The sequence below is a fragment of the Mastomys coucha genome, unplaced genomic scaffold (assembly GCF_008632895.1).
Source record: "Mastomys coucha isolate ucsf_1 unplaced genomic scaffold, UCSF_Mcou_1 pScaffold23, whole genome shotgun sequence".
NCBI lineage: Eukaryota > Metazoa > Chordata > Mammalia > Rodentia > Muridae > Mastomys > Mastomys coucha.
In genome coordinates, this window is record NW_022196906.1 from 17,418,800 (window position 1) to 17,441,846 (window position 23,047).

The 23,047-nt window shown below is 44.8% G+C and overlaps 2 protein-coding genes across 2 annotated transcripts in view; one reads left to right on the forward strand and one right to left on the reverse strand.

Moving 5' to 3' along the window:
* Window positions 1-4,364: 4,364 nt before the first annotated feature.
* Window positions 4,365-5,968, reverse strand: LOC116072759. Its single transcript, XM_031344316.1, has 3 exons — window positions 5,935-5,968; window positions 5,148-5,801; window positions 4,365-4,509 (listed from the first exon to the last, which is right to left on the reverse strand). Exons 1-3 carry the CDS (start codon window positions 5,966-5,968, stop codon window positions 4,502-4,504), a joined length of 696 nt encoding a protein of 231 aa, XP_031200176.1. The 3' UTR covers window positions 4,365-4,501.
* Bmper (BMP binding endothelial regulator) overlaps window positions 5,599-23,047 on the forward strand; it is a 262,787-nt gene continuing 245,338 nt past the window's right edge. The window contains exons 1-2 of the mRNA XM_031343960.1: window positions 5,599-6,294; window positions 7,276-7,361. Of these exons, the coding sequence (XP_031199820.1) occupies window positions 6,162-6,294; window positions 7,276-7,361 (219 nt within the window). The 5' untranslated portion in view covers window positions 5,599-6,161. The remainder of the gene's footprint in view (window positions 6,295-7,275; window positions 7,362-23,047) is intronic.

A 23,047-nucleotide genomic window follows, 5' to 3' on the forward strand; every position in this document is an offset into this window, starting at 1 on the left:
TGACATTTACACACACATTGTACATACACATACACACACACACACACACACACACACACACACACACACACACACACACAAAATTTCTGGCCTTTGCACGTATCCACATATAACATTATATGTTATTGGGAAGTTGGTATTTCTTCTACTTAGATTAATGTCTCGTGTTTTATCCACATTGTAGTATAAAACAAGTTTGTTTCTGTTTAAAACCTGTGTAGCATCCAATAGTATGCATACATAGTGTTGTGCACACTCAGAGCTACATATATGCTGTGCCATGCACACACTGTGTTTAATACACTATGCTTTGTTCATCATTCATCCTTGCTAGACATTGGTTTACTATCACCTCTTGGCAATTATAAATAACAATACCAACACAGCCTCGAAAATATCAAGACTATTTATTTAAAATAAAGAGCATCACTCTGGGAAGGTGATACTGGGTAAGAAGACTTACTGAGCAAGTATGATTACTTGGCTTCACATTCCAGCACTCAACTAAAAAGCCAGGGTTGGCCTTGTGTATGTACCTGTGACCTTAGTGGGAGGGACTGAGTCAGGTGGATCATAGGAGCTGATCAAAAGCCTAGCTGAGGTGCAGGGGTACTGAGAAGCCCCATCTCAGGAGAATTTAGTGATAGGGAAGGACTCCTGATGTCTGGCCTTTACACACAGGTACATGGGTGGCTCATTTGTACACGTTTGTATGCACACACAAACACAAATAAAAAAAAAACTAACAAGGAACAGAACATGATAGATATGCATTTCCCTTCATTCAGGTAAGCTAGGGGCCAAACCTACATTATATTTCATGGCATCACAGTCTAATCTTCTTGTCATTTATACTATGTTCCTTGGGTTTTTTTTTTTTTCCTCTCAACAGAAGATGGTTGTTGAAGCCCCAAATATTTATTATAGATTCCCGTCATCAGCAGGAAGTAAAGACAGGCAAACGTCTGTCCTTTAATGACACTTTGCATTGCTGCCTCATTGGTTCGAAGTTAATCATGGGAGCAGTATAAGTTAGGATGATTAGTATGATTATATGAAAGACTAAAAAAAGTGATCTTTACTGCTCATAACTCAGAAGCACTGCACAGATTACAGGTTCTATGTTAAGGAAGAAGGGAAGAGCAGAATTTGGAAAGTGGCCTGAGCTTGCACACACTGAGTTGCAATCTGGCGGTACACGTCCCCAGTCCACAATGTTGGACCATTCTCTCTATGTCTGGACATAGTGTTTCTCTCTCCTCTGCTGATGTTTACTACAAGGAAGACTGACAGGATGCAGTTAGTGAAGCATAGACCAACATGAGAAAGGTATTGGTTTGGTATCCCGATTCCCTGGGTTGGTCTGAAGTCTCGTGTCAATTCTCTACTTCTTCAAGGTGGAGCTACAGACAGTTTTTAGTGTCAATAAAGCTTGCAAAGTAAGTTCCAGGTAAAAAGTAGAGTAGCAGGGCCCTTTCTCAAAGCAAGTCCCTGGAGGTGTATCCATACATGGGAGTATTTTAGGGGTTAAAAAATACAGGTCTTCAGATGACACTAACTTTATTGTGTTTGCTGAACTGGTAAATGTGTGACCTTTAATGGCACTGATGTAGCTCATAGGCATTTCAGTGAGCAGGCACTGTGTGTCCTGGCACATCTTTCTACAGCGTTTGTAATGAGGCTCCATTATGCTGTAGGCAAAGGTGAACATGGGGGTTGAAATGGGTCAGGGCCAGGTGGTAAAGGAATAACACTTATTACAGTATTGATTCAAAATGAAATAAACCAAGTAAACACAGCAGTGGTTTTGTTATTTCAGGGCAATCCGTGCTTTTAAAAGTTTTGGTATTATCAGTTTATCCCAAAGCATCACTTGGTATATGGGCATGCTATGAAGGATGAGGTTCTTAGGGTTATAAGGTATGGGGGAAACACATCTGTGCAAAAGGATCAGGCTAATAATCAAATGATTCAGTTTTAGTCATGCTCTTGCCATGGTCCCCACTGCCTCCATCTTAGAAAAAAAAAAGTAATTTCAAAGCCTCTGACATTTGGGAGTGACATGAAAGCCTACGGCTACAATCTACATGACAACACATGGCTTCTGTGGGCCCCAGCCACTCTGAAAGATAATAAACCAAGCACTCTAGTAGGCAACCTAGAAGCCAGCACAGGCCCTAAGTCACTGCAGTCAGGTAACCTAAGAATAAATTCACCGTTCTACTAGGGACACACGGGAGCATCCATGATTTTTATGGTTTCATACAACTCATATATTTGGGTCTGGTTCAGTTCCATAAATATTTGAGTAACTATTGTGCCAGCTTTGCATCATATCTGAAATATCCCATGGCCTCTTCCTGTAATTCCCATGACTCATAATCTAAGAAGGCAGGACATCTGTAATGGGGAGTACCACGCTCACCAGCCGGCAGAAAGCCTGTTAATGGGCTCCACCACTATCATGCCCTGTGGCCCTGGCACACCAATGTCACTTAGTTGGTAGCCTTCTCACCCTATGACCACAGTGCCTCCTGTGTGTCAGGCAACTGCTCTGCCACTGAGCCACTCACACAGCCTAGACATTTCACTTTCAAAGTGGAAGAAGTCCATTATATGCTCTCTGAGATCTTCAGTGCTTTAAAACAAACAAAACAAAACAAAAAAACCTTGGCAGTAGTGTTTTCAATTTTATCCTAGTAAGAATCAGATGGCTATCAATAAAGAGGCTGAGAAATGGTAAATTTGTGGGCACCATCCATGCTACTGTTCCAAACCCTTTCGGAGATGTGAAAATGATACTTTCCAATGTTACCAAATATCCAGACTGTTGACCATGCCTGCAAAAACAATCTCTCTTCTAAAGAAAGTTTTTTTTTTTTTTCTGGGCTGTTTATATTTTCCAGTCTCCAAGTTTGCCTCATTAGATTAGGGCCTTTGTGGAACAGTTCTTCACCTTTTTCAATTTGCCCAGGCAGATGCCGTCCAGGAGTGCAACCCTCCTACACTTATGTACAGTTAGTGTTTGCTGTCACAGTCTCTTCTGTTCCTTTTGGAGAGGTCTGTTTTCTCTGTTGTGGAGAAGGCGAGCTGATTTCTAGAAGTAGCTTGAAACTCCTGAGTTGCATATTCAGTGAATTTTTCAGTGGGAATTGAGGCCATAATTTGAGGGGTGTGAGGATGCCTTAAGACGTGTCTCCTTTTACATGTGGCTAGGTTATATGCTTATTTTATGGAGCAAGGAATGAGACTTTGTAGATCTGGGCCTAGGTTAGGCCCTGAGTTTGGGCTTCATTTCCTCCTTACCCATAAACAATGTCAAAAGTCAACTCAAACATCCCTACCCCAATTTTTTTTCTCCTTTGGATTCCAGCCAAGATTATTTGGTACTTGGATAGATACCTCTCTTCGTCCTCCTCCTCTTCCTTCTCCTCCTCCTCTTCCTCCTCCTCCCCCTCCTCCTCCCTCCCCTCCCCCCTCCTCCTCCTTCGCCTCCTCTTCCTCTTCCTTTTCATTGCCCTCCCTCTTTCCTTCCCCCCACTCTCTTCTTGTTTGACCCTGGCTTGGCTTAGGGACCAGTTGGCAGCTGAGAGAGTTTGCTTCTGCAGAGTGGCAACAATACCAATAGTTGTATGGGGGTTTCGGGAGTTCCCGATGAGCCTTTGGGGATAGCCTGCTCTTTCTGAAATGGAGGCCATTGTGAGCTGGTATACTGGAAGAGCTGAGTTTCCAGAGGCTTCTGTCCATCTTCTCAGTCACAACTTGGAGACTGGTGAAAAGGTTTCTGGTTTTTCCCTAAGGGGAGGGTCTAGCCACCCAAGGTAGAAATGCCACACACATTGAGTGCCCACCCCCTAAAATTAGTCATGCACACTGAGGAGACAGGCCAGGGGAGGCAAGTCAGAAGGGCAGGCATGCTCTTCAGGTGTCTTGCAGCTTTGTAGTGCATGCATAGCCGAGTCTACAGACATCTGGAGGAACACTGGGTCTCCTAGGATTTCCATCATTCATGTTCCTTACCTGAATCACAACGGATACATTTATCTAGAGATCTCATTGAAGGAGAATCATTTTAGATAGCAGGGAACTGTGGTTCCTACTGATTGTACTTTTTCTGGGGCAATAATTCTTTTTGACTTTTAGTTTTTTTTCCTAATTAATTAGTTCTTATGGAAAGTAAATCTCTCTCTCTCTCTCTCTCTCTCTCTCTCTCTCTCTCTCTCTCTCTCTGTGTGTGTGTTGTGTGTGTGTGTATACAGTTTAAGACTTCTGTAGACTCAGGGAATCAGCGAAACATTCAACACTTTGAAGGCATCTAGTCATGGTGTTATTTGGGGGGAAACATGTAACCACATCGTCTCTTGTCTCTTTTAATTTAAGTTTTACACAAAGTCAGTTTTGAGAGGGAAATGGAGCATGCTAAGCTAATGACAGCTTTCCTTTCTCCCACTTGTCCACTTCACGGGGATGTTGGCCACAGTGCACTCACTAGAAGAACTCTTCAAATCACTGGAAAATAAAAACAAATGAGCATGTGGATGGCGGGTGGGGGCAGGTACATGTGGTGAAGTTAGAGGAGTGTGTCAGAGGACTGAGTGTCAAAGGAGTTTCTCACTATAGCTACAAATGCTACCTAAAATTGGTCAGAGACTAGGGAAAACTAGGCTAGTCAGGCTTGTCAGCGATTAGAGTTTGGATCCACAAGGCGCTTCAGGGGTGGGCACCTGCCGGCCCCCGGTGGGAGCTTGTGCTCACAGTAGGCTCCAAAGAAGGCTAGCTGATCACTGGTTCCAAGCACCCTTCACTCTCACCTGGCACTTTCCCAACGTAGTTACAAAAAATTCTCCTTTCTAGATTAGCACCCCTTTTGAGTAGAGCCAGCCGCTGCTTGGCGGGTGTGTGTAGGGGGCGACGTGGGGGTGGGGATGCTGGGACTCAGCGGGTACCCGTGTGGCGGGGGGCGGGGGGCGAGGGGATCAAAGGCTGAGACTGAGGGACAGCAGGGCCGCCCAAGCAAGAAGCGCTGCAGGGTAGCGGCTGCCACTGCTTGCCCAGCTGGGCGGCCGCCGCGAAGGCGGCCCGGGTGGAGATTAGCTGCAGCGGTCCCTCCCTGGCCGGCGAGTGAATGAATGATTAGTCTAACGCACCTCCCTGTCCCGGGCAGCTCCGGCTGGGAAGGGCGGAGTCTGAGCCACCGATCCTCGCTTTAAGGGAGAAAGGCTCTGGCCGTTGAGCTTGCATTAGCCGACCCCTTCTGTCGCTCCAACTTCTGTCCTCCCTAATGTCAGGCCCACAGAGGCATAAGCACAGGAGCCTGATCTCCAAGGCCACTCGCCCCTCTGTCCCCTTAACCTCGTGAGTCCCCTGCCTTTGCCCGAGGGAGTCAAAGGGTTGTGAAAAGTTGAGGGTCCCTTCTGCATTCGGTCCGTGGCTCCTTCCGAAGCTGGGGCAGCGGGAGGCGCCCGGTCTTCTGCTCCCGGCACTAGCGGGTAGTGGCATCCCTGCTGGGGGCGGCTCCTCTGCGCGGGAGGAGGCGGTGCGCTGGGCGCTGGAGACGCGCCTTCCAGGCTCCGGCAGCGCCCCGGGGCCGGTGGCCGGGTCTGGGCTAGACCGCAAGGCTGGGCGTTCGCGTGCGCTACTGTCGCTCCTGAGCCGGCATAGCTCCGGCGCCGGGATCGTAGTCCCTCGTGCGACCCTGCGGATTCCGCACAGAACCCAGTGCGCCCCTGTGTCCCACACGGAGCAAGCGCGCAGGCCGGACACCGAGCCCGGGGACCCGGCCGGAGCTGAGCGTGCGGGAACTGGAGCCCAGCCGGGATCCAGAGCGGCGAGCGCTCTCGGCAGCCGCCGCCGCCGCCGCTCCCCAGATCCCGCCGCTCAGCCACCCCTCCTCCCGGCCCAGCTCTGGCGCGGAGGGGCTGACGGCTAACCCACTGCTAGCAACTCCCTTAGAAAAAAGCAGCCGCATTGGCCGAGGCTGGCCGCAGGACCCCTCCTCCCGGGGCGCCCCCACTCCTCCCCCGCCGCTCCGGGCGCCCGCCTCCCTCAGCCGACTGTCTCCCGGCACGCCGGCCCACAGCCCTTTTGACTGCGAGCAGCGGCCGCCGAGCAGAGGCGGCGACGCGGGACCTGCAGTCGCCCGGGATTCCCTCCAGGTGACGATGCTCTGGTTCTCCGCCGTCAGGGCTCTGGCTGAGCGTCCTTGCCGACGCTCGCCTGGGATTACCTGCTGCGTCTTGCTGCTGCTCAATTGCTCCGGGGTCCCCATGTCTCTGGCTTCCTCCTTCCTGACAGGTAGGGGGTGGGGGCGGGAGGGACTAGTCCTCCGGGACTCTGGGGTGGTTTCTTGGGTGAAGAGGCACTGGCAGACCCGGGGAAGAGAGGTCGAGGAGAGCGCACCTTGCCTGCCCCTCGTGGGCGGTGGGGATGCGGAGAAGCCTAGAGAAAAGATGGGAAGGCTGTGAAGAGGTAGAGAGATGGGGGACTGAGCGACTGACCTTTAACCGAGTGATATAGGCACCCTGCTCTAGAAAGTTGGGAAATCCTTGATTTTTATTTAATCTTTTCCCCAATCCTTGTTTTAATCTTAACCACTCCTGTGCAGTTAATGAAAAGACCGCGCCATTTCCCGCACATCCTCTTTTGCTCACACCATAGGATTCCAATAAATCCACTGTGCTAGGCAGCATTTTGAAAGCATGGCTTTCCAGACCTTGAATGTAAAGAAATGATCGTAATTTTAAAGGTTACTAATAGCATGATATGATAATTATACGTTTTCAGGCAGGTGAAGACCTCGGCTTCTATTTTGAAGGACATGCTTTACTGACACCTGGTGCAGAGAAGAGAATATTTCTAAGAGGAAAGAGATTGCGTTTCAAAAAGTGATTGCATTTCAACCCACAACAGTTGGCAGATCCACCTGAAAGGCCCCGTTCTTTGACACAGTTCTGAATTTCGTTCAAATTTAAAATCTTCCCTAATGCCTAGTTTGGTGTGTTAGTGCGTGTGCAGTTGAGATATCTTCCAGAGCACTCGCGATATTAAGTATGTGCTTAAACCAACTGAAAACAGAAAACCTATCTATATACTGAAGTATTGACTTAAAAAAAAAAACCGTGTTAAGTAAAACTATTTAAAATAGATTTGGGGAGATTTGTTTGTGGTGCATTTGAAACACTATATTTTTCCAATTACTAGCTTAAGAAGGTTAGGTTTTATAATAATGCCACTAAGCAAGATTTAAATTTAAAAGTATTTTCATCTTCATTTCAGGGTCTGTTGCAAAGTGTGAAAATGAAGGGGAGGTCCTTCAAATTCCATTTATCACAGACAACCCTTGCATAATGTGTGTGTGCTCGGTAAGTGTACAGGTCAGGTAAAATAAACTCAACTGATGTCATGGGCAAGGTTCATTGGTCAAACATGACAGAATAGCTGTCTTAAAATTGGTTTTGATCATTACCAAATTGCACATTGCTTATGTATCGAATTTAGTTGCATTTCCTAGTTTTATGGATTTGGGCAATTTCTAATATCTCATCAGGCTGAGAATTCTTATCTTTGACTTCACTGTTGTACAAGTAAACTTGAGATGGACTTTGTACAACATTGTTTTGGGAAAGCTGCAGTTTGGAATGCGTGCTGCTACTATGAAGTCATAGATATCATGAGCACTCAATTTTCTACATTGGTTCTATCTTCCCGGCTCAGCAGGGAAATGTTGAGCAGCATTTTAGATATAGAGGTCAAGGTTAAGATCTGGGAGAAGGGAAGAGATGGCTGCCATAGAGGACAAACTCAGGACAAGATGTCATTTTGGATTGATTTCGTGAATTTCTTGGCCTGCTGTGGCTGAAGCTCTGTTAAACACACTTAGGTTAGGAAGCTCAGGTCAGAAGGATGGATCCCTCCTTAGTGGAGAGTGGCACTTGGCTGTGAGATGCTTAGTACTGCCAGTGGCTAGTGGATTATTTTAGCTTAAGCTACTGATAATTCTGATGGCCTCTTGGAGAAGATGAAGTTATACTAAAAAGACTTTCTGGGAGACATACAGCTCCACAAAGAGTAATACTTTCACTGAAGAGTGTTCTACATGCCGTTTACTTTTGGCAAACCTTGGTTAAAATTACGCATCATAAAATCCAGTCGGAAGAGCTTTAAGGCCTTCAAGGGCAGGTTCCTGAAGTGATGTGTGGATGAAGGCTTGTTATCCCAATCAGCATACAGAACTATAGGGTATCTGTCTCTAATTCAGTCAAAAGCCAGCCGTGCTATCTATGTCTAAGGACTCAGACTCCTTTGTCACAAAAGATGAGGTCAACATTAAGAAGTGATAAATGAGTCTGTGTTTGCATCAAATGATTATCAGGTCCTAGACTGAAGAAACCAACAGGAGCAAATAAAAATGTTTTCCATTGGCTGAGATGATAAGCATTAAAGTCTAATAAAAAGTGCTCTTTTGTGTTATGAGCTGTTATGTTAACCATCTTTACTAAAGAACTTTCTGGAAATAAGTTCTGAGTTTAAAATTTGACTTAGTTCCAGATTCACAAGTGTAGCATGTGGAATGTAGCCTTACCCTTCCTCTATCTGTATGATGTGAATAAGTAGTTTTATTCCGTTCTTAATATTTTAGGAGAAATTATCCCAAGTGATATTTCAGTATGCTGAGAGCTCTACATGTGCACAGTTTTTTTTCTTTGGTGATGTTACTGTTTGTGAAGTTTAAATGTGTATTTTGAATTTTGTGCAATATTACCAAGTAATATTACAGAATGCTCCCCACATAACATTTTCCCTTTCTAGCATTCCTAGCCCCATGATAGATAGTGCTTTTCTTTCAATGTGGAGCCTTAGTAATATGGAAATTGATATCAGAATTATTTGTTATACACTGTGTAAAAGTATCAGTGAAGTGCAGAATGAACATTTAGAGGGATCCATAAAGGACAAGTCTGTCATTCCTGTCAGTCTTTCCTCGGGAGCCTGCCAGTGGCTCTCACTCATTATTCCTTCAAACTCCTCCCTTAGCTGAATCTCCCACTGACATCTGACCATGACCTTGGCAGGCCTTTAGAATGACGAGCCCATGTTTCCTATAGCTTCTCATCCATTTGGGCAGGTTTAGTAAAGCTAGTAAGCATTTCTCTCTGTATCCACCCTTGTAAGTTTCTAGGGGACCTGAAGTACCCCATGAATTTCTTGCTGGATACCATACAAGGAGGCTACTTGGTATTTTTGCACTTAGATTGGAAAAGGGATCTGTTTAGTAAATGGATAGTATTTACAAGCAAACCTTTTCTCAACACTTTATTTGCCAAGCAGTTTTCTAAGCCTGCATTATTTAAGTCAATCCCCATAAAAATCTTTTGAGGGTTTTCAGCTCTTTTTGAAGATGAGCTTTAAGAAATTAAGCAGCTTGTGAAGGTCATACTTTATCTGTACACTAGTTAGTATTTTATTTATGAAAATTACTGAGCTGGCTGACACTTGGGTCAGAGACAGCCAGGGTTGTCTGTTTGTCTCTGGAGCACACACTCATAACTAGGAAAGGTGGCCTACTTGTTGAGCTAAGGAGTGAGAAAATGTAGAAAGCCTGTTGAAATTTCTGTACCTTCAGGCCCTCCTTGAATGATTTTGTTTTGTTCCTTTGAGCTATTCAGAGCTCAGTTGGTTAAGAAGCTGTTGGTCACACTGCATGAAAGGCAAACCTTTCTGATTTCAGCAGGGAGCGTTGGGCTTGGGCGAGGTTTACATATGAATATTGGAAGATATGCAGTAGTTTAACTCGATTTTGGATTAGGGACATAGGGATAGTTAGTTTGGGCTCGTCCAGCTTTTTTGGAATAAAGTAGTTAAGGCTTGGCGTAAGCACATATCCTATTTCATAACATGTATTAAAAAAAAAAATCTTCAATGTATGCTTAAAAAAGACGAAAGAAGTCAAAGTTGGAGGGGGTCGGCGGCACAAAGTCCTAAGAGAAATTACAGTGTTAGAACCTGAAAAACTCCTCCAAACTCCGGGGGAGTCTATGCAACCTGACTCAACTTTTAAGGTTTAGAGTAGCTGAGACATAGACTGCACAAACACACTTCTGTAGAGACTCTGAGGACAGCAGTGAGTGCAGTGGCTGTAGTGATCAGAAATGGCATCATTTCAGCCTCGTTTATCAGTTAGTTGCATAGGCTGGAGCATCCAGCCAGGACCAAGAACAACTGGAGTCTCTCCTAAATGTGGGTGGGCCCTGTGTCTTTAGAGGGGATGTGAAAAGTGAGACCAGGTACTAGGCCCTGGGATCTAGATAGGCCACTTATGTTAAAAAAAAAAAAAAGTGTGTGCTTTATTGTTCAGTGAAAAGCACAGCAGATGTTCTCCCACCTTCTGATCGTTAACGGGACTGAGAAACCTCTCACTGTTTTGTTTCATGCAATGGCCCCTGCTAGAGCTAATTTTCCAAAAATGCCCAGGACAACACATGCCTGCCTGTCCTGCAACTCTCTTGCCCCATGGCCACCTCCAAACCCACTAAGTACAGGAGGAGGGGTTCCCAACTTTCCTCCCTCTTCTCCCACCTCTCTGCAGCTGAGGAAGTGGCAGGAGCCAGTGAGTTCCGCCCAGGACTGGAAACCTGAGATAACTTTGGAGGCTGGGACACCGAAAGCCAGAAGTCAGGGCTTAGTTTGGCGTACATTTTGTTCAGCAAAAAAACATTATCCCTGAGGTTGAAATTTCCTCTTTTAAATCCAGAGGTGCAATGCAGAAATGGGCTGTCCCTCATAAAAAGCCATGCGAATTCCCTGTTTCTAGAAGCAGGCCCCACCTATCTTGAGCTGACGGAACAGCTTAACAGAGCAGACCTTGTCTGCTGTCCTCCACTCGTAATCACAGAAATCCTCTATCGCCCAGGAGCAGCTCCAGCCTCTCAAGTGCCTTGGCCTTTGGGTTTCAGCTCTACAAAATCCTTATGTTTCCTATGGCTCTCACTTCGACAACGTGGAGTAGGGACGGCATCTATCACAGCTCATACTAGTCCTTGGGTTGCAGCAGGACTTGAACCCTGTCCCAGTGGAGTGTGTGCTGGGATGTACAGGAGACTTGGAGACAGAGATGTTGGGCTTATGATGTGCTTACCTGGAAACTTCTTCTCAAAAAAAAAATGTCTCCTGTCATTTCAGAAGTCATCCAATTTATTTATTTATATCTAATGTCATTCCCTTTTGGGTAATGCCGGCTGACTGCCCTTCAATACCACAGTTTTGAGGAAACGTTACTTAGATGGTTGCGTTGGCATGGTTTTGAGGCAGAACTGGATGTGAAGTGAATATGCAGTCTAGTTCGGCAATGTGCTTTTGCTGTTGGATCGCCGCAGAGAGCCATTGCCCACCGCTTGGGGGCTCTGGGTGGGGAGGAGTCAGAATGGATTTTGACCTGGTAGCACAAACCTGTCTTGGAGTTTGGAGAGCCTTTCAGAGATAGATGTGACTGTTGGTTGTCATTGGCTCATTTTGGGGAAGGGGTTTAGTTTAGGAATCCAAGGAGCCTGGTTTCCAGCGTCACTGATGGCGACAGTGGGGTAGCGGCATCCACATCGCCAAGTTTGTTTCCTCACAGTGTCTAGCCTGTGCAATTACTATGAGATTCAATGGTGTGGAACATAGAATGTTTAGCTTAGGGCTTAGACTGTAGGAAGTCCCCTGGGATGATTTTTTTTTTTTTAAAAACTGGTATTACTGTATTGATGTTATTCTTTAAATTATTATTTCCATATATAAAATAGTCTATAAAGGTATGTCAGAATAAAATAAAAAAAATAAAATAAAATAAACTGTCAAGGAAAAGATGCAATGGTGATGTCAAATCCACCCTTCTCTGTGAACCAACTCGATTATGTCAGTATGGTTGAAGGAGGTTTCAACCCTTCCTCCTTGGGCTGGCTGTTCATGGCTGTTCCTTATTGGTCCAGTGTTCTGTGGGCCCTGGTGTGAGTTTTCTCCTTGCTCTCTATTAAATATTAAGAAAAACTTTCCATGGGAGTGGGGCCTCCTTTCTTGTACGGCATTTACATCCCCATGACTGTGGGGTCACCTCCACTTGTACTTTCATTGGCAGAGATAGGGTTGAGCTGGGGCGCTCTGTACTTCTGGAAAAACTGCCTAGTAGTCTGGCATCATGGGGATTTTCCTGGCCCGTCTTGTGGAAGTCTCGATCCAGCTCCAGACCTAAGTGCCCCCGCCTTTGCTGCTCACTTACTCACTGCTCCCCTTCCCCAGCCCCCTTGAATGCAGCTTGGCCTTCACCTCGTGCAGCAATAGCAGCCCACATTTCTTTTTTTTTTCTTAAATATTTTCTTTATTTGTATTTCAAATATTATCTACTTTCCTGGTCCCCCACCCAAAACCCTTCACCCCACCCCCATCCCCTCCCTCTGCTCACCAACCCACCTACTCCTGTTTCCTGGCCCTGGCATTCCCCTACACTGGTGCATAGAGCCTTCACAGGACCAAGGGTGTCTTCTCCCATTGATGACTGACAAGGCCATCCTCTGCTACATATGCACCTGAAGCCATGAGTCCAACCAAGTGTACTCTTTGGTTGGTGGTTTAGTCCCTGGGAGCTCTGGGGGTACTGATTAGTTCATATTGTTGTTCTTCCTATGGGGCTACAAACCCCTTCAGCTCCTTTGGTCCTTTCTCTATCTTCTCCATTGGGGATCCTGTGCTCAGTCCAATGGTTGACTGCGAGCCTCCATCTCTGTATTTGTCAGGCTCTGGTGGAGCCTCTCAAAAGAGAGGGCTTCTGTCAGCAAGCACTTGTTGGCATCCACAATAGTGTCTGGGTTTGGTGACTGTATATGGGACGGATTCCCCAGGTGGGGCAGTCTCTGGATGGTCATTCCTTCAGTCTCTCCACACTCTGTCTCTGTAACTTCTTCCATGGATGGGTATTTTGTTCTCCCTTCTAAGAAGGACTGAAGTATCAACACTTTGGTCTTCCTTCTTCTTGAGTTTCATGTGGTTTGTGTATTGTATCTTGGGTATTCTGTGCTTTTGGGCTAATATCCACTTATCAGTGAGTGCATACCATCTGTATTCTTTTGTGATTGAGTTACCTCACTCAGGATGATATTTTCTAGTTCCATCCATTTGCCTACAAATTTCATGAATTCATTGTTTTTAATGGCTGAGTAATACTCCATTGTGTAAATGTACCACATTTTCTGTATCCATTCCTCTACTGAGGGACATCTGGGTTCTTTTCAGTTTCTGGCTATTATAAATAAGGCTGCTATGAACATAGTGGAGTGGAGCATGTGTCCTTATTACATGTTGGAGCATCTTCTTGGTATATGCCCAGGAATGGTATAGCTGGGTCCTCAGGTAGTAAGTACTATGTCCAATTTTCTGAGGAACCGCCAAACTGATTTCCAGAGTGGTTGTACCAGCTTGCAATCCCACCAGCAATGGAGGAGTGTTCCTATTTCTCCACATCCTGACAAGCATCTGCTGTTCGATATTAGAATAGCAGCCTACATTTCAAGGAAAGAGAATAACACCGAGGACAGAGTGTGTGCCTCAGTCTACAAAATGAGCATGGGAGAATAGAAGCCAGCCAGGCAGGGGCCAGAAAAAATAAAACCAGTTAGTAAATGTTCGTTGGATAAGTGGAGGTCTCAACTCTTCACAATCTTTGGGACATTCTGTGTGGCCAGTGGTATACAGACCCTCCATGATTAAAGTGAGCTAGCATGGCAACCTCTCAGCCTCTCCTGGATGGAGATCAGGTGTGCTCAATATCCTTGGTGCCAATCATCAAGTGACCTGGGTGTGTGTTTGGAGATCTGTTGATCCCTAGTTCTAGTTTTATAGAACATTGCTCAAGGTGCTAGGAGGAGCAGGCTATAAATTCAGTCACACGGCGCTTTCTTCCTCCATACCTCTACCTGTTTTCATTTTATTTCATTATTTACAGTCTGATCCATGTTTAAGTCATTATGCTTGTTGGATGCCTTAAGGAGACCAAGCTCAATGAGACAGAGGCAAAGATGCATAATAAGGATTTAAAAGTTGGGATCGGGTCCATTAGGCCCATGATTCCACCTACTTGGAAGGTTGAGGGAGGAGGGTCCTAAGTTTAAGGTTACTATGGTGACTTAGTGATATGAGACCTTCAAAATAAAACAAACAAACAAAAAACACTTTTTTAAAGGGTTTGAAGTATATAACTCAGTGTTAGAGTACGTGCCTAGGATGTGTGGGGTTCTAAGTTCAACACCTGGTACAATAAAATCATAAACAGAAAACAATAAAAACATAAAGAAGAAACAACAAAACCAGAAAGGTTTACAAGAATGATAGAAAAGCTTCACGAGAGACTCCAACTCACTTAGGTTATAGACAAAATTGCAAAAAAGCTGTCAAGACCTTGGTGGAGGCACGGGCAGGGGAACATGGTCTAGGCATAGCATTGCAGTAGAAAGAAGAGTGTGTGCCTGGGTTGTGTGAAGAACTAGTCCAATGCTCCCAAGGCTCTGATGGAATGGGAGGCAAGAGCTCTAAAGGAGCCAGCCTGGGAGACCTCGAATGTCATAATGAGGAAAATTGTCCCATGCATGCTACTGGGGTCAGAAAGAGTCATTTAACATTCTTTCAAGTCACATGAAACAATAAGATGTGCTGTTTAAATGCCTGTAGGAGCTCTTGTGGCAGATGTGTAGAGTGGAGAGGTCAGAGTTTGGAAAACAGACTGCAGACACGTGGGTGTGGTCAGGTGGCAGCAAGCATCCCGCAGCAGGATGTGTAGTAGGGGTGCAGCGGAGGCGTGGGGTGGTAATTGGAACAGTGCCCTGCAAGGTAACAAGTGGAGCGGAGTTCCAGGTGAATGGCATACAGGGTGTCACTGCCACACAACCACAACACCAGCATTTAGCACTGCTGCTAGGATGAAAACTGGTCTACTCTCAGAATGCCTCACTGAGAACTTCTTTTGGTACCAGTCCCTTCTCTTACTTACAGAGATACAATTCTCTATTTTACTGTGCTATTCATTAAGCAAATTGTCCGCCATAGCAATGTGCACAACTGCAGTTGCCAGCAGAGGGCAGGGATGTTGAATCCCTTGAAGCTGGAGTGGTAGACAGATGTGAGACCTTGCATGGTTGCTGGGAATTGTACTCTGGTCCTCTGGAAAAGCAGCAAGGACTCCTAACCATTGAGCTCACCTAGGGGTAGCTCACCTTTAAAGGGTTTCACTGATGTGCTAAGATCCTGGGAACTGTCTATTGCAAAAAGGCATTTTGAAAATGCACTGTAGGTTCTTAAAATGTGCATCTGGATCTGTAGAGAGATAAGGAATGGGTGGAGAATAACAATCTGGTTAACTGTCTTCGTAGAAATCAACTTCAGGGATATATCCGTGGGATCTGAGTGAAGATTTTAAAACCTGAGACTGCAATATTGACAAGGAGGGCCATCGTGATAGAAAGATAAGGGGGTTCTAGTGAAATAGATTATAGTTGTGGAGGCACAAAGAGAACGTGGAAGGCAGAGAAAGACCCATGTTGCAAATGTCAGTGTTGATTTAAGGGGAAGCAGGAACTTTGTCCTCATTATTTCGAGTGTCTGAAACAAGAGATGGTTCTCACCTGCCTGAGAAATGCTGTGCGCTTGCACAGGAGTGAATTGGCCATACTCGGGACTGGCGGGGAAGCCTGTTGTCAATCATCCAAAGCCAAGATTGCTATGGGGAGTTTGAAAAAATAATGCAAAGATCACAAAGTTTTTCCAGCTTTGATTTTTAAAAAGATCTTAGCAAAAGTGAATACATAAATACCACATGAAAATTTAAAAGGTACCAAGACAAAACTAATTTCATGGGCAGAAGTAATATACCTTTTAAGCATGTTTTTGGAATGTTTTTATGGTTAAATGCAGAATGGATCAGGCCACACGGAGGCATATTTCTTTTATTAGGAATAAGAACAACAATATAAAATAGTCTGAGTAATATTAAAACTTACTATTATAAACATTTAAGTTTGCTCTATTAAACTGTTAATGGCGCTTTAAAAATATTATGATATGATTTAATATCTTAAAATCTGTCTTCAAGTAAAAATACATTCTTTTCTCACAAAAATATTAATGTCCATTTTTTTTTTTAGCAGCAGTGGAATGTGGTATTGTGTCTGAGGGTGTGGGGTCAACTTTTACCCAGACTAGTTCGTAGTTATCTGTTACTTAACATCTCTCTGATCCTTAGTTGTGGGTCCTGGGCAAGTCATTAAGGCTGCATGCCTGCAGCCCATTTCAGTTGGTAGGGGTGGGAGTCAGCTGGGAAGATGAATGATTAAATGTGATGATGTTCATGAAAGCCCTTTGTAAACAATGTCAAGGAAATTATTATTAAGGACAAAAATTTTTAAAGTGATGCTTCCAGGAGGCCCTGAAATGCTTATGTCCCTTAAACATTTGCCTGTGACATATGCACAGCCCCCTGTATATTTTAAACTATACCTAGACTACTTATATTATACCCTATGAACATGGAGGGTCAACTGTACTATGCCATAAACCAGGCTGACACAAAATCTGTTGAGTACATTCCTTAGGAACCATAGTAGGACTTTAAACAATAGCCCTTCATGGCTCTGCAGCTTTAGGTAGCTCGTGGGATACTTCTGTATTCTGACAACCTCCTCATCCTGGTGAGGAGGGCTAGGCAGCCTACATCAGAGTGGGAGTTAAAATACGTGAGTTCTCTAAACATGTTCTGAATTGACTGTGTGGACTCACTGTCTCAGATCCACCTAAGAAGTGCTTGGATTGGAGATGCGAGTAATTGTCAAGGCCCGTGCAATGTGTTCATGCTGACTTTTCTCAGGGTGGACAGTGTGTCTACAGGGCAAGTATCATTGGCCCTTTTGGTACAAAGACAGAAAGCCAAGTGTGTTTGGAGGCTGGCAAGGTGCCTTGCTTGGTTTCTTATTCTGAAGTTCTCACTTGCTTGATCTGTATCTAGCCTCAGACAACTAATGAGTGTGGTATGTTCAGTGAGACCTAATTGTCCTTTGGTGATATTTATGTCTGCAAGAGCAAAGTGGCAGGAGGAAGGCACAAAGTCAAACCAAGCTCTGATCAGTCGTCTTGGAGAGAGTAAGTGATATGGTCCCCAGCAGCACAGGGTCTTGTCCTACACAGAGTTTGGATTTGAGCATGTGGACCCAGCATACACAGGCTGCCTTGACCTCTTCTCCTTTCCTGGGCACGTGTGGCCATTATGCAAAGCTTGGATGAATTCCTGCCTTAGGAGATGAGGCTCTTAAGCATAAGAACTTCTCACAATCTTTCCGACCGCCCTATAGGATCAGTGAGAGTTCCGTGACCATGAGACTTGAGTGGGAGTGGGGCCTGAGCTTCCTGTTTATAGTTTAGGTTAACACTTGGGATGGCTCTCCCTAGAATGGAACTCCACGTTCCAAAACATGACTCTCCCAGAAAGAGTTTGTCACAAAAGGTCATCCTCTTCTATTAACAACATCCTAAATAATCAGTAGAAGAACACGCCCCTCTTAAAAAGTAATGAAGTTACATTTAAAAATATAGACTCTCTTAGACATTAAGAGTTGTTTTTATCATGATGAAAGCAATGACCACTCTTTTAAGAATATCCTGCTGTCAAGAGCAGAGTAGTCATTGACAAGGCAGGACAGGCAGGGTAGGGTGTTTCTTCCACTTCCAAAAGTCACAGTGAAAAATGCCCCCAGTCCTGTGTGGCTAGTCTTCAAAGCCCAGCATCCCCCAGCCCCATCGGTGAAACTAGCATTGAAATCTTGATGCAGGTCTTGGTGTTTATGTTAGCTTTTGGATGTCAGTTCCCTTGGCTTCTGGAAGCTGACTCTGTTGAAAATTATGTTTTTCTTTGAAGGACAAAGGCCTTATTGTATGTACATGTCCTGTAGTGTAATGAACTTTTACGTTTTTTGGAATGTTAGGTAATGGGTGGGACTAACCTAGATCCTTGGAATAAGAAGTGCATAGATCTAAACCAATGGCAATTTAGAAGTTTCATGTAGGTAACTTCATAAAAGAAAATGAGCGGGTGGAAGAGTGTTGCCTCTGCTGGCCACAGCATGTTCCACAAATGCACTGCTATACTAGAATGACCAAGACTTACCTTTGAGAGGACCCTCATAAGTGCTGCTGCCTTGGAGTCGAGGACCTGCTACACAAGTGGTGTTACTCCAGAGCTGGTCCATGGAGGAATAACACTAGAAAGCAGGATTATTGTGAGCGCCACAGTCTAACCTATGGGAGCTCAGGACTGCTGTGAGCGCCACGGTCTAATCTATGGGAGCTCAGGACTGCTGTGAGCGCCACGGTCTAACCTATGGGAGCTCAGGACTGCTGTGAGCGCCAGGGTCTAACCTATGGGAGCTCAGGACTGCTGTGAGCTCCACGGTCTAACCTATGGGAGCTCAGGACTGCTGTGAGCTCCTCGGTCTAAACTATGGGAGCTCAGGACTGCTGTGAGCGCCACGGTCTAACCTATGGGAACTCAGGACTACTGTGAATCACATTCTAACCTACACAAATGCTCATTTCCTAAATAACCCTGTATTCTTGGTCAAATAAAGAGAGTTGGCTAGATGATTCCTAGGTGGTTGCTTGTGTTACAAGGACAGATTGAGCATTGTAACTAGGTAACTGTTTGGCCTCTCTGATCCAGCTGTTGGGCTTTGGGGGTGTGGGTGACCTCAGAAGGGCTGCTCCAGGAGAAAGCACCTGGGCACATGAAAAGGAGTCACACAAACCAGAAAATCTGAAGCTGCTCTTCCATTTCTTTGGACCTCAATGAGATGCCATTAGCATCTTTAGCTTGACAGTTTCTTGAACCATTTCCTAAAAAACATTTGAACCCTGTCTTCTGAGGTTCTTTTGGGGTTTAATGTGTGAGTTACAGAGTTAATATTACAACTTCATAAACCCTTCCTGACATCTTCCCTCTTCCTCATGTTTGTTCTTAAAACATGTTAGTAAAAAATGCTGGGGAATTTACTTTCTGTTTTACAAGCGACTTAACTACCGTTTGTACGAACATGAGAATGAGTCTCTCCTGGCTTAGCATCACATCAGCCACCTGGGTGGAATTCAGAGCGTCAGCATGTGCTACAACCCGCTGCCTGGCAGATCCCTGTGTTTCCCTCAAGCTTCGGTGCAAAGCCCACTTGGTTTCTCCCGCTTTCTGCATTCATAGTGTAAAAGCAGAAGCATGGAGACATTCATGGAAGCAGTGGATTGTGGTCTCAAGGGACACTGCTTTTATGAATGAGAGGACATGAAAGATTAAGCAGACATTCTCTCACTTGGGAGCTGCTGTGTCAGAAGAGTTGAGATCTGCCATGGGCTGTGTTTATGTTCTTGTGGGGAGTTGGGCCTCTTAGGCTTGAGATGTGGCTATTTCCTGTTTCCACGCACATGTGAACCAGTGGTTCTGCTGCCTAGTGGGAGGCAGCAGAGCCAGCTGGAACCATATTAGCCCATTTTTGTGGGATCACAGTGGTGACAGTGGTGTGAGAATCTAATGTCTGGGAGAGCTGGCTGGCAGGAAAGGAGTGGGGCCTGCTTTTTTGTGCCTCTCCTTGGTCTTGGGCTGCTTCTGGGGAGACAATCCCTTACTTCTGCTAGAGTCTCCTCTGTGGTACATCTCATGGACCAACTGCGTGTTCCAGGCAGCATCTGGATTCCTTTTCTTCCTTGGACTGAGGGTAATATTTGGCATTCATTGAAAACAGTGCCACCCCTCTATTTCATACTGAGCGAGAGCAAAGACATATTAAGAAAATATATCTTTGGGTGCTCATTTGTCTGGTCTAGATATACAGACCTTACAAAGCTTGCAGTTAGAAGATTTTTTTATTTTATTTTATTGTTTTTTTCCTATTGACCTATAGAAACAGCAATTTTACTGATCTAACTTAATATATATCTTGAAGATCTTTTAACATTGGAAAAAGATTTATTTGTGTTCTTTTAATTGTGGGCGTGTATGGGAAGAGTATATGCATGCGAATGCTGGTTTCCTTACAGTCCAGGAGTGTGTGCTCCCACTGGGGCTGGAGTTACAGGTGCTGTACACTGCTCTACGTGGAACCCTGGTCTTCTACAAGAACACTCAGTGTTCCTAAGCACTAAGTCATTTCTCCAGCTCCAACCCTGAGACTTTCAAAATGCAGAGATTTATCCTGACAGGTTTCTATTGCAATGTCACGAGTTCAGATTAACTTCTGCCTGGATTCCTAAACTAAAATCAAAGGTGAAGACCCAGTGGAATGTTTCTCAGTCCGTGATACAGTAAAGCATTCTGGAGTCGCCGAATACTTCCCTCCAAATTAATGGGCTCTTTCCATAGGCCAGACCCCTCTGAGGGCCTCAGAGCAGTAGGGGAATTAGGAGGAAGCAGCCTCAGCTCTGTGGTATAGCACACACTGCAGCCTCTGCAGGGCATATGGGAATTGCATTGCAAGAGTGAGGTGGGGAATGATCGATGGCTGCTCATTAAACCCAGTGCATATTTATTGAGCATTTATGTTAATAATGCCCCAAGGCTCTGCAAGATTGAAGAAAAAGTTTTTACAAGAACAAAAAGAGATTAAATTATGTTTGGGAAAGTTTTGAACACTATCTACCTTTTACTGCTTTTGAGTTCTTTGAAAGTTGATTAACATGTACAAGCCAGAGATACTAAGTCTGGCTATCATTTTTAATTATCCAGGGCAAACTATGCCTCCTTGTCTGATGGGATGCTATGCACTTATGTATGTATGCATGGGGATAGTTAATGTAATATTTTAGTTTGCAAACTATTATTCAAGTGTGTAAATCTTGTGAATGTGTAATGGGACCAGTAATTGTCTGTGTATTTTGGGGTCCTGAGAAACGCATTTTGAGCACCAGAGGCAATTGGCTGTGTTCTGGCTACCAGTAGCCCCTGTCTTTTCCTTCATTACACAATTCAATTTTGACTCCCTGTCTTCCTTTACAGTTGTAGGTCATTAACAAATCCACAGCAAGAACCTTGCCTTTGGTTCTGAATTCACCTACCACACCCTAGCAGTGGGGTCCGCTCTCATTCTAACGTGCATAAGTACCATCGAGGAGATGCTTAAAAACACTTTCCATCCCTTACTCAAGATCTCAGAGGATATGACATTCTAATAATGACTTCTGGTGTTCTTTAATATAGGAGCTTAATAATGGAAGCTTAATAAAAAGAAAGAGATGTAAACATAAATATAAGCTTTTACGTTCATATTTAAGTCATGTCCAGGTACAGGTGAGACTGCATTATTGCTACACAGCTCCATAATAGACCATCACTGCTGTGGGGCTTTCCCATATTTATCTTGTACATTAATCATTGTTATTGAAGAGTTCGTTTGTCTCTATTAAATCTCCAGTTTTCCATTTGAAATTAATCATTTCTTCTTCAAAGCCTCTATGTAGGAAACCTTTATCATGGCTCTCACTCAGGCTTCCTCTGAAGTTTTGAGTGACATAGTTACATAGTTAGCTGTCTCTTTTCCTGGATCATACGCTCGTCCTTGGCAAGGAAGCTCAGTGTCTATTTCTCATGAGTCCCCAAAGCCTGCAGAATAATGGATTGCAAACTTGAAACTTTTAGACTCAACACGGTGTTTACAATCTGAGGACATTCAGAACTGAATTTTTCTCAAGCTAGGACAGGGTTTCTCTAGAAATTTTCATAGTTGAGATTACAGGGCACACAAAAGCAAATCACACTGCAACCTCTTGAAAGCTGGGACTGCAGTTCCAGTAAGAGAATCCTGCTCTAATCCTGGGCAGACTCCACTGTGAGATCTTCAGAGAATGCTTTCTAACCACAAGGGCTGAGAAGATGCCCCAAGGCTCAGAAAGAGGGGCCACCAAATTGATTCCTTAGGGAGTATATGTTTAGCAGTCTTGTGGGTCAGTTAGGTAGAACCCTGACTGGCGCCTTTGGGTGGGACAGACTGGCCCCCTGGGCGGAGGCCAGCCTTTTCATGTGCTGGGTTCCCACGGGGATGCTCTGTTTCCTGTGGTCTTTCCGTGACGGTCAGCAGCTGCACGATGAAGCTGGTGTGATGTCTGTTTGTTGCTTCTTCAGCATGAGGCAGCTAGATGTAGCAACTTGACCAAACATCCAGGCTTTTGTGACAGCCTGGTGGAATCCAGCCACACCTGGAGGATTGAGAGACAAAATCACAAGGAGTGGAGGGCCAGGTGAGTCAGGGCTTAGAGACCACCTCCATCCTAACCCCTGAGATCCTCGCTTCCAATTCTTTCTGGATGCAGCAGAAACCTTCTCTGATTACAGTAGATCCTTCTAGCCAATTTTGTTCTTCTCTCTCTCTCTCTCTCTCTCTCTCTCTCTCTCAACCTCTCCATCTCCCTCTCTCTTTTTCTGTTCTCCCTTCTTCTCCCTGCCCCCCTTCTCTAACCCTTCCCCCCTCAATCGGTTTTCTGCCTCCTCCTGCCCACACTTTCCTTTCTCTGCTCAGGTTGAGTGTGAAATCAAGCTGACCAATTCTGATTCAAGTCACTATCACTAAAATTTTTGATCACATTGATTAAAACTTTATTTATCAATAAATTTAATGGTAATTTAAAAACTGTTTAAATTACACTGACATTCTATTGCTTCGGAGTTCCACCTTTATTTTGCCCATTCTAATTATTTTTCAGCGTATTGTTTTATTTCTCTGTTACTAGCCCAGTATTTGTATAATGCCATCACACCCCTAATTTTTATGTCTTGTTTTTTCACATGTCCGTCTTTAATTCTTAATTGCTGCCAGCAGGCCAAAATGTACACCCAGGCATTGGAGATTGTGGTTGTTCTTCCTGTTCACAACATGGTGGTGGGACACCGGTGTGGACAGAGTGTGCTGTGTGGCACTCACTGACCTTGGCCATGGATGATCTGGGGAAGGGCCAGAGCAGAGACCACTTATAACAACTATGGAGGGGTCAAGAGGAATGGCTAGGT

Bases quoted from the DNA above. Each gene is read 5' to 3' on its own strand.
- LOC116072759 (XM_031344316.1), bottom strand. From the start codon at position 5,968: ATGCGGCTGCTTTTTTCTAAGGGAGTTGCTAGCA. The intron at 5,802-5,934 runs GTGGGTTAGCCG...GCTGGGCTCCAG, and splicing joins TTCTAAGGGAGTTGCTAGCA to TTCCCGCACGCTCAGCTCCG.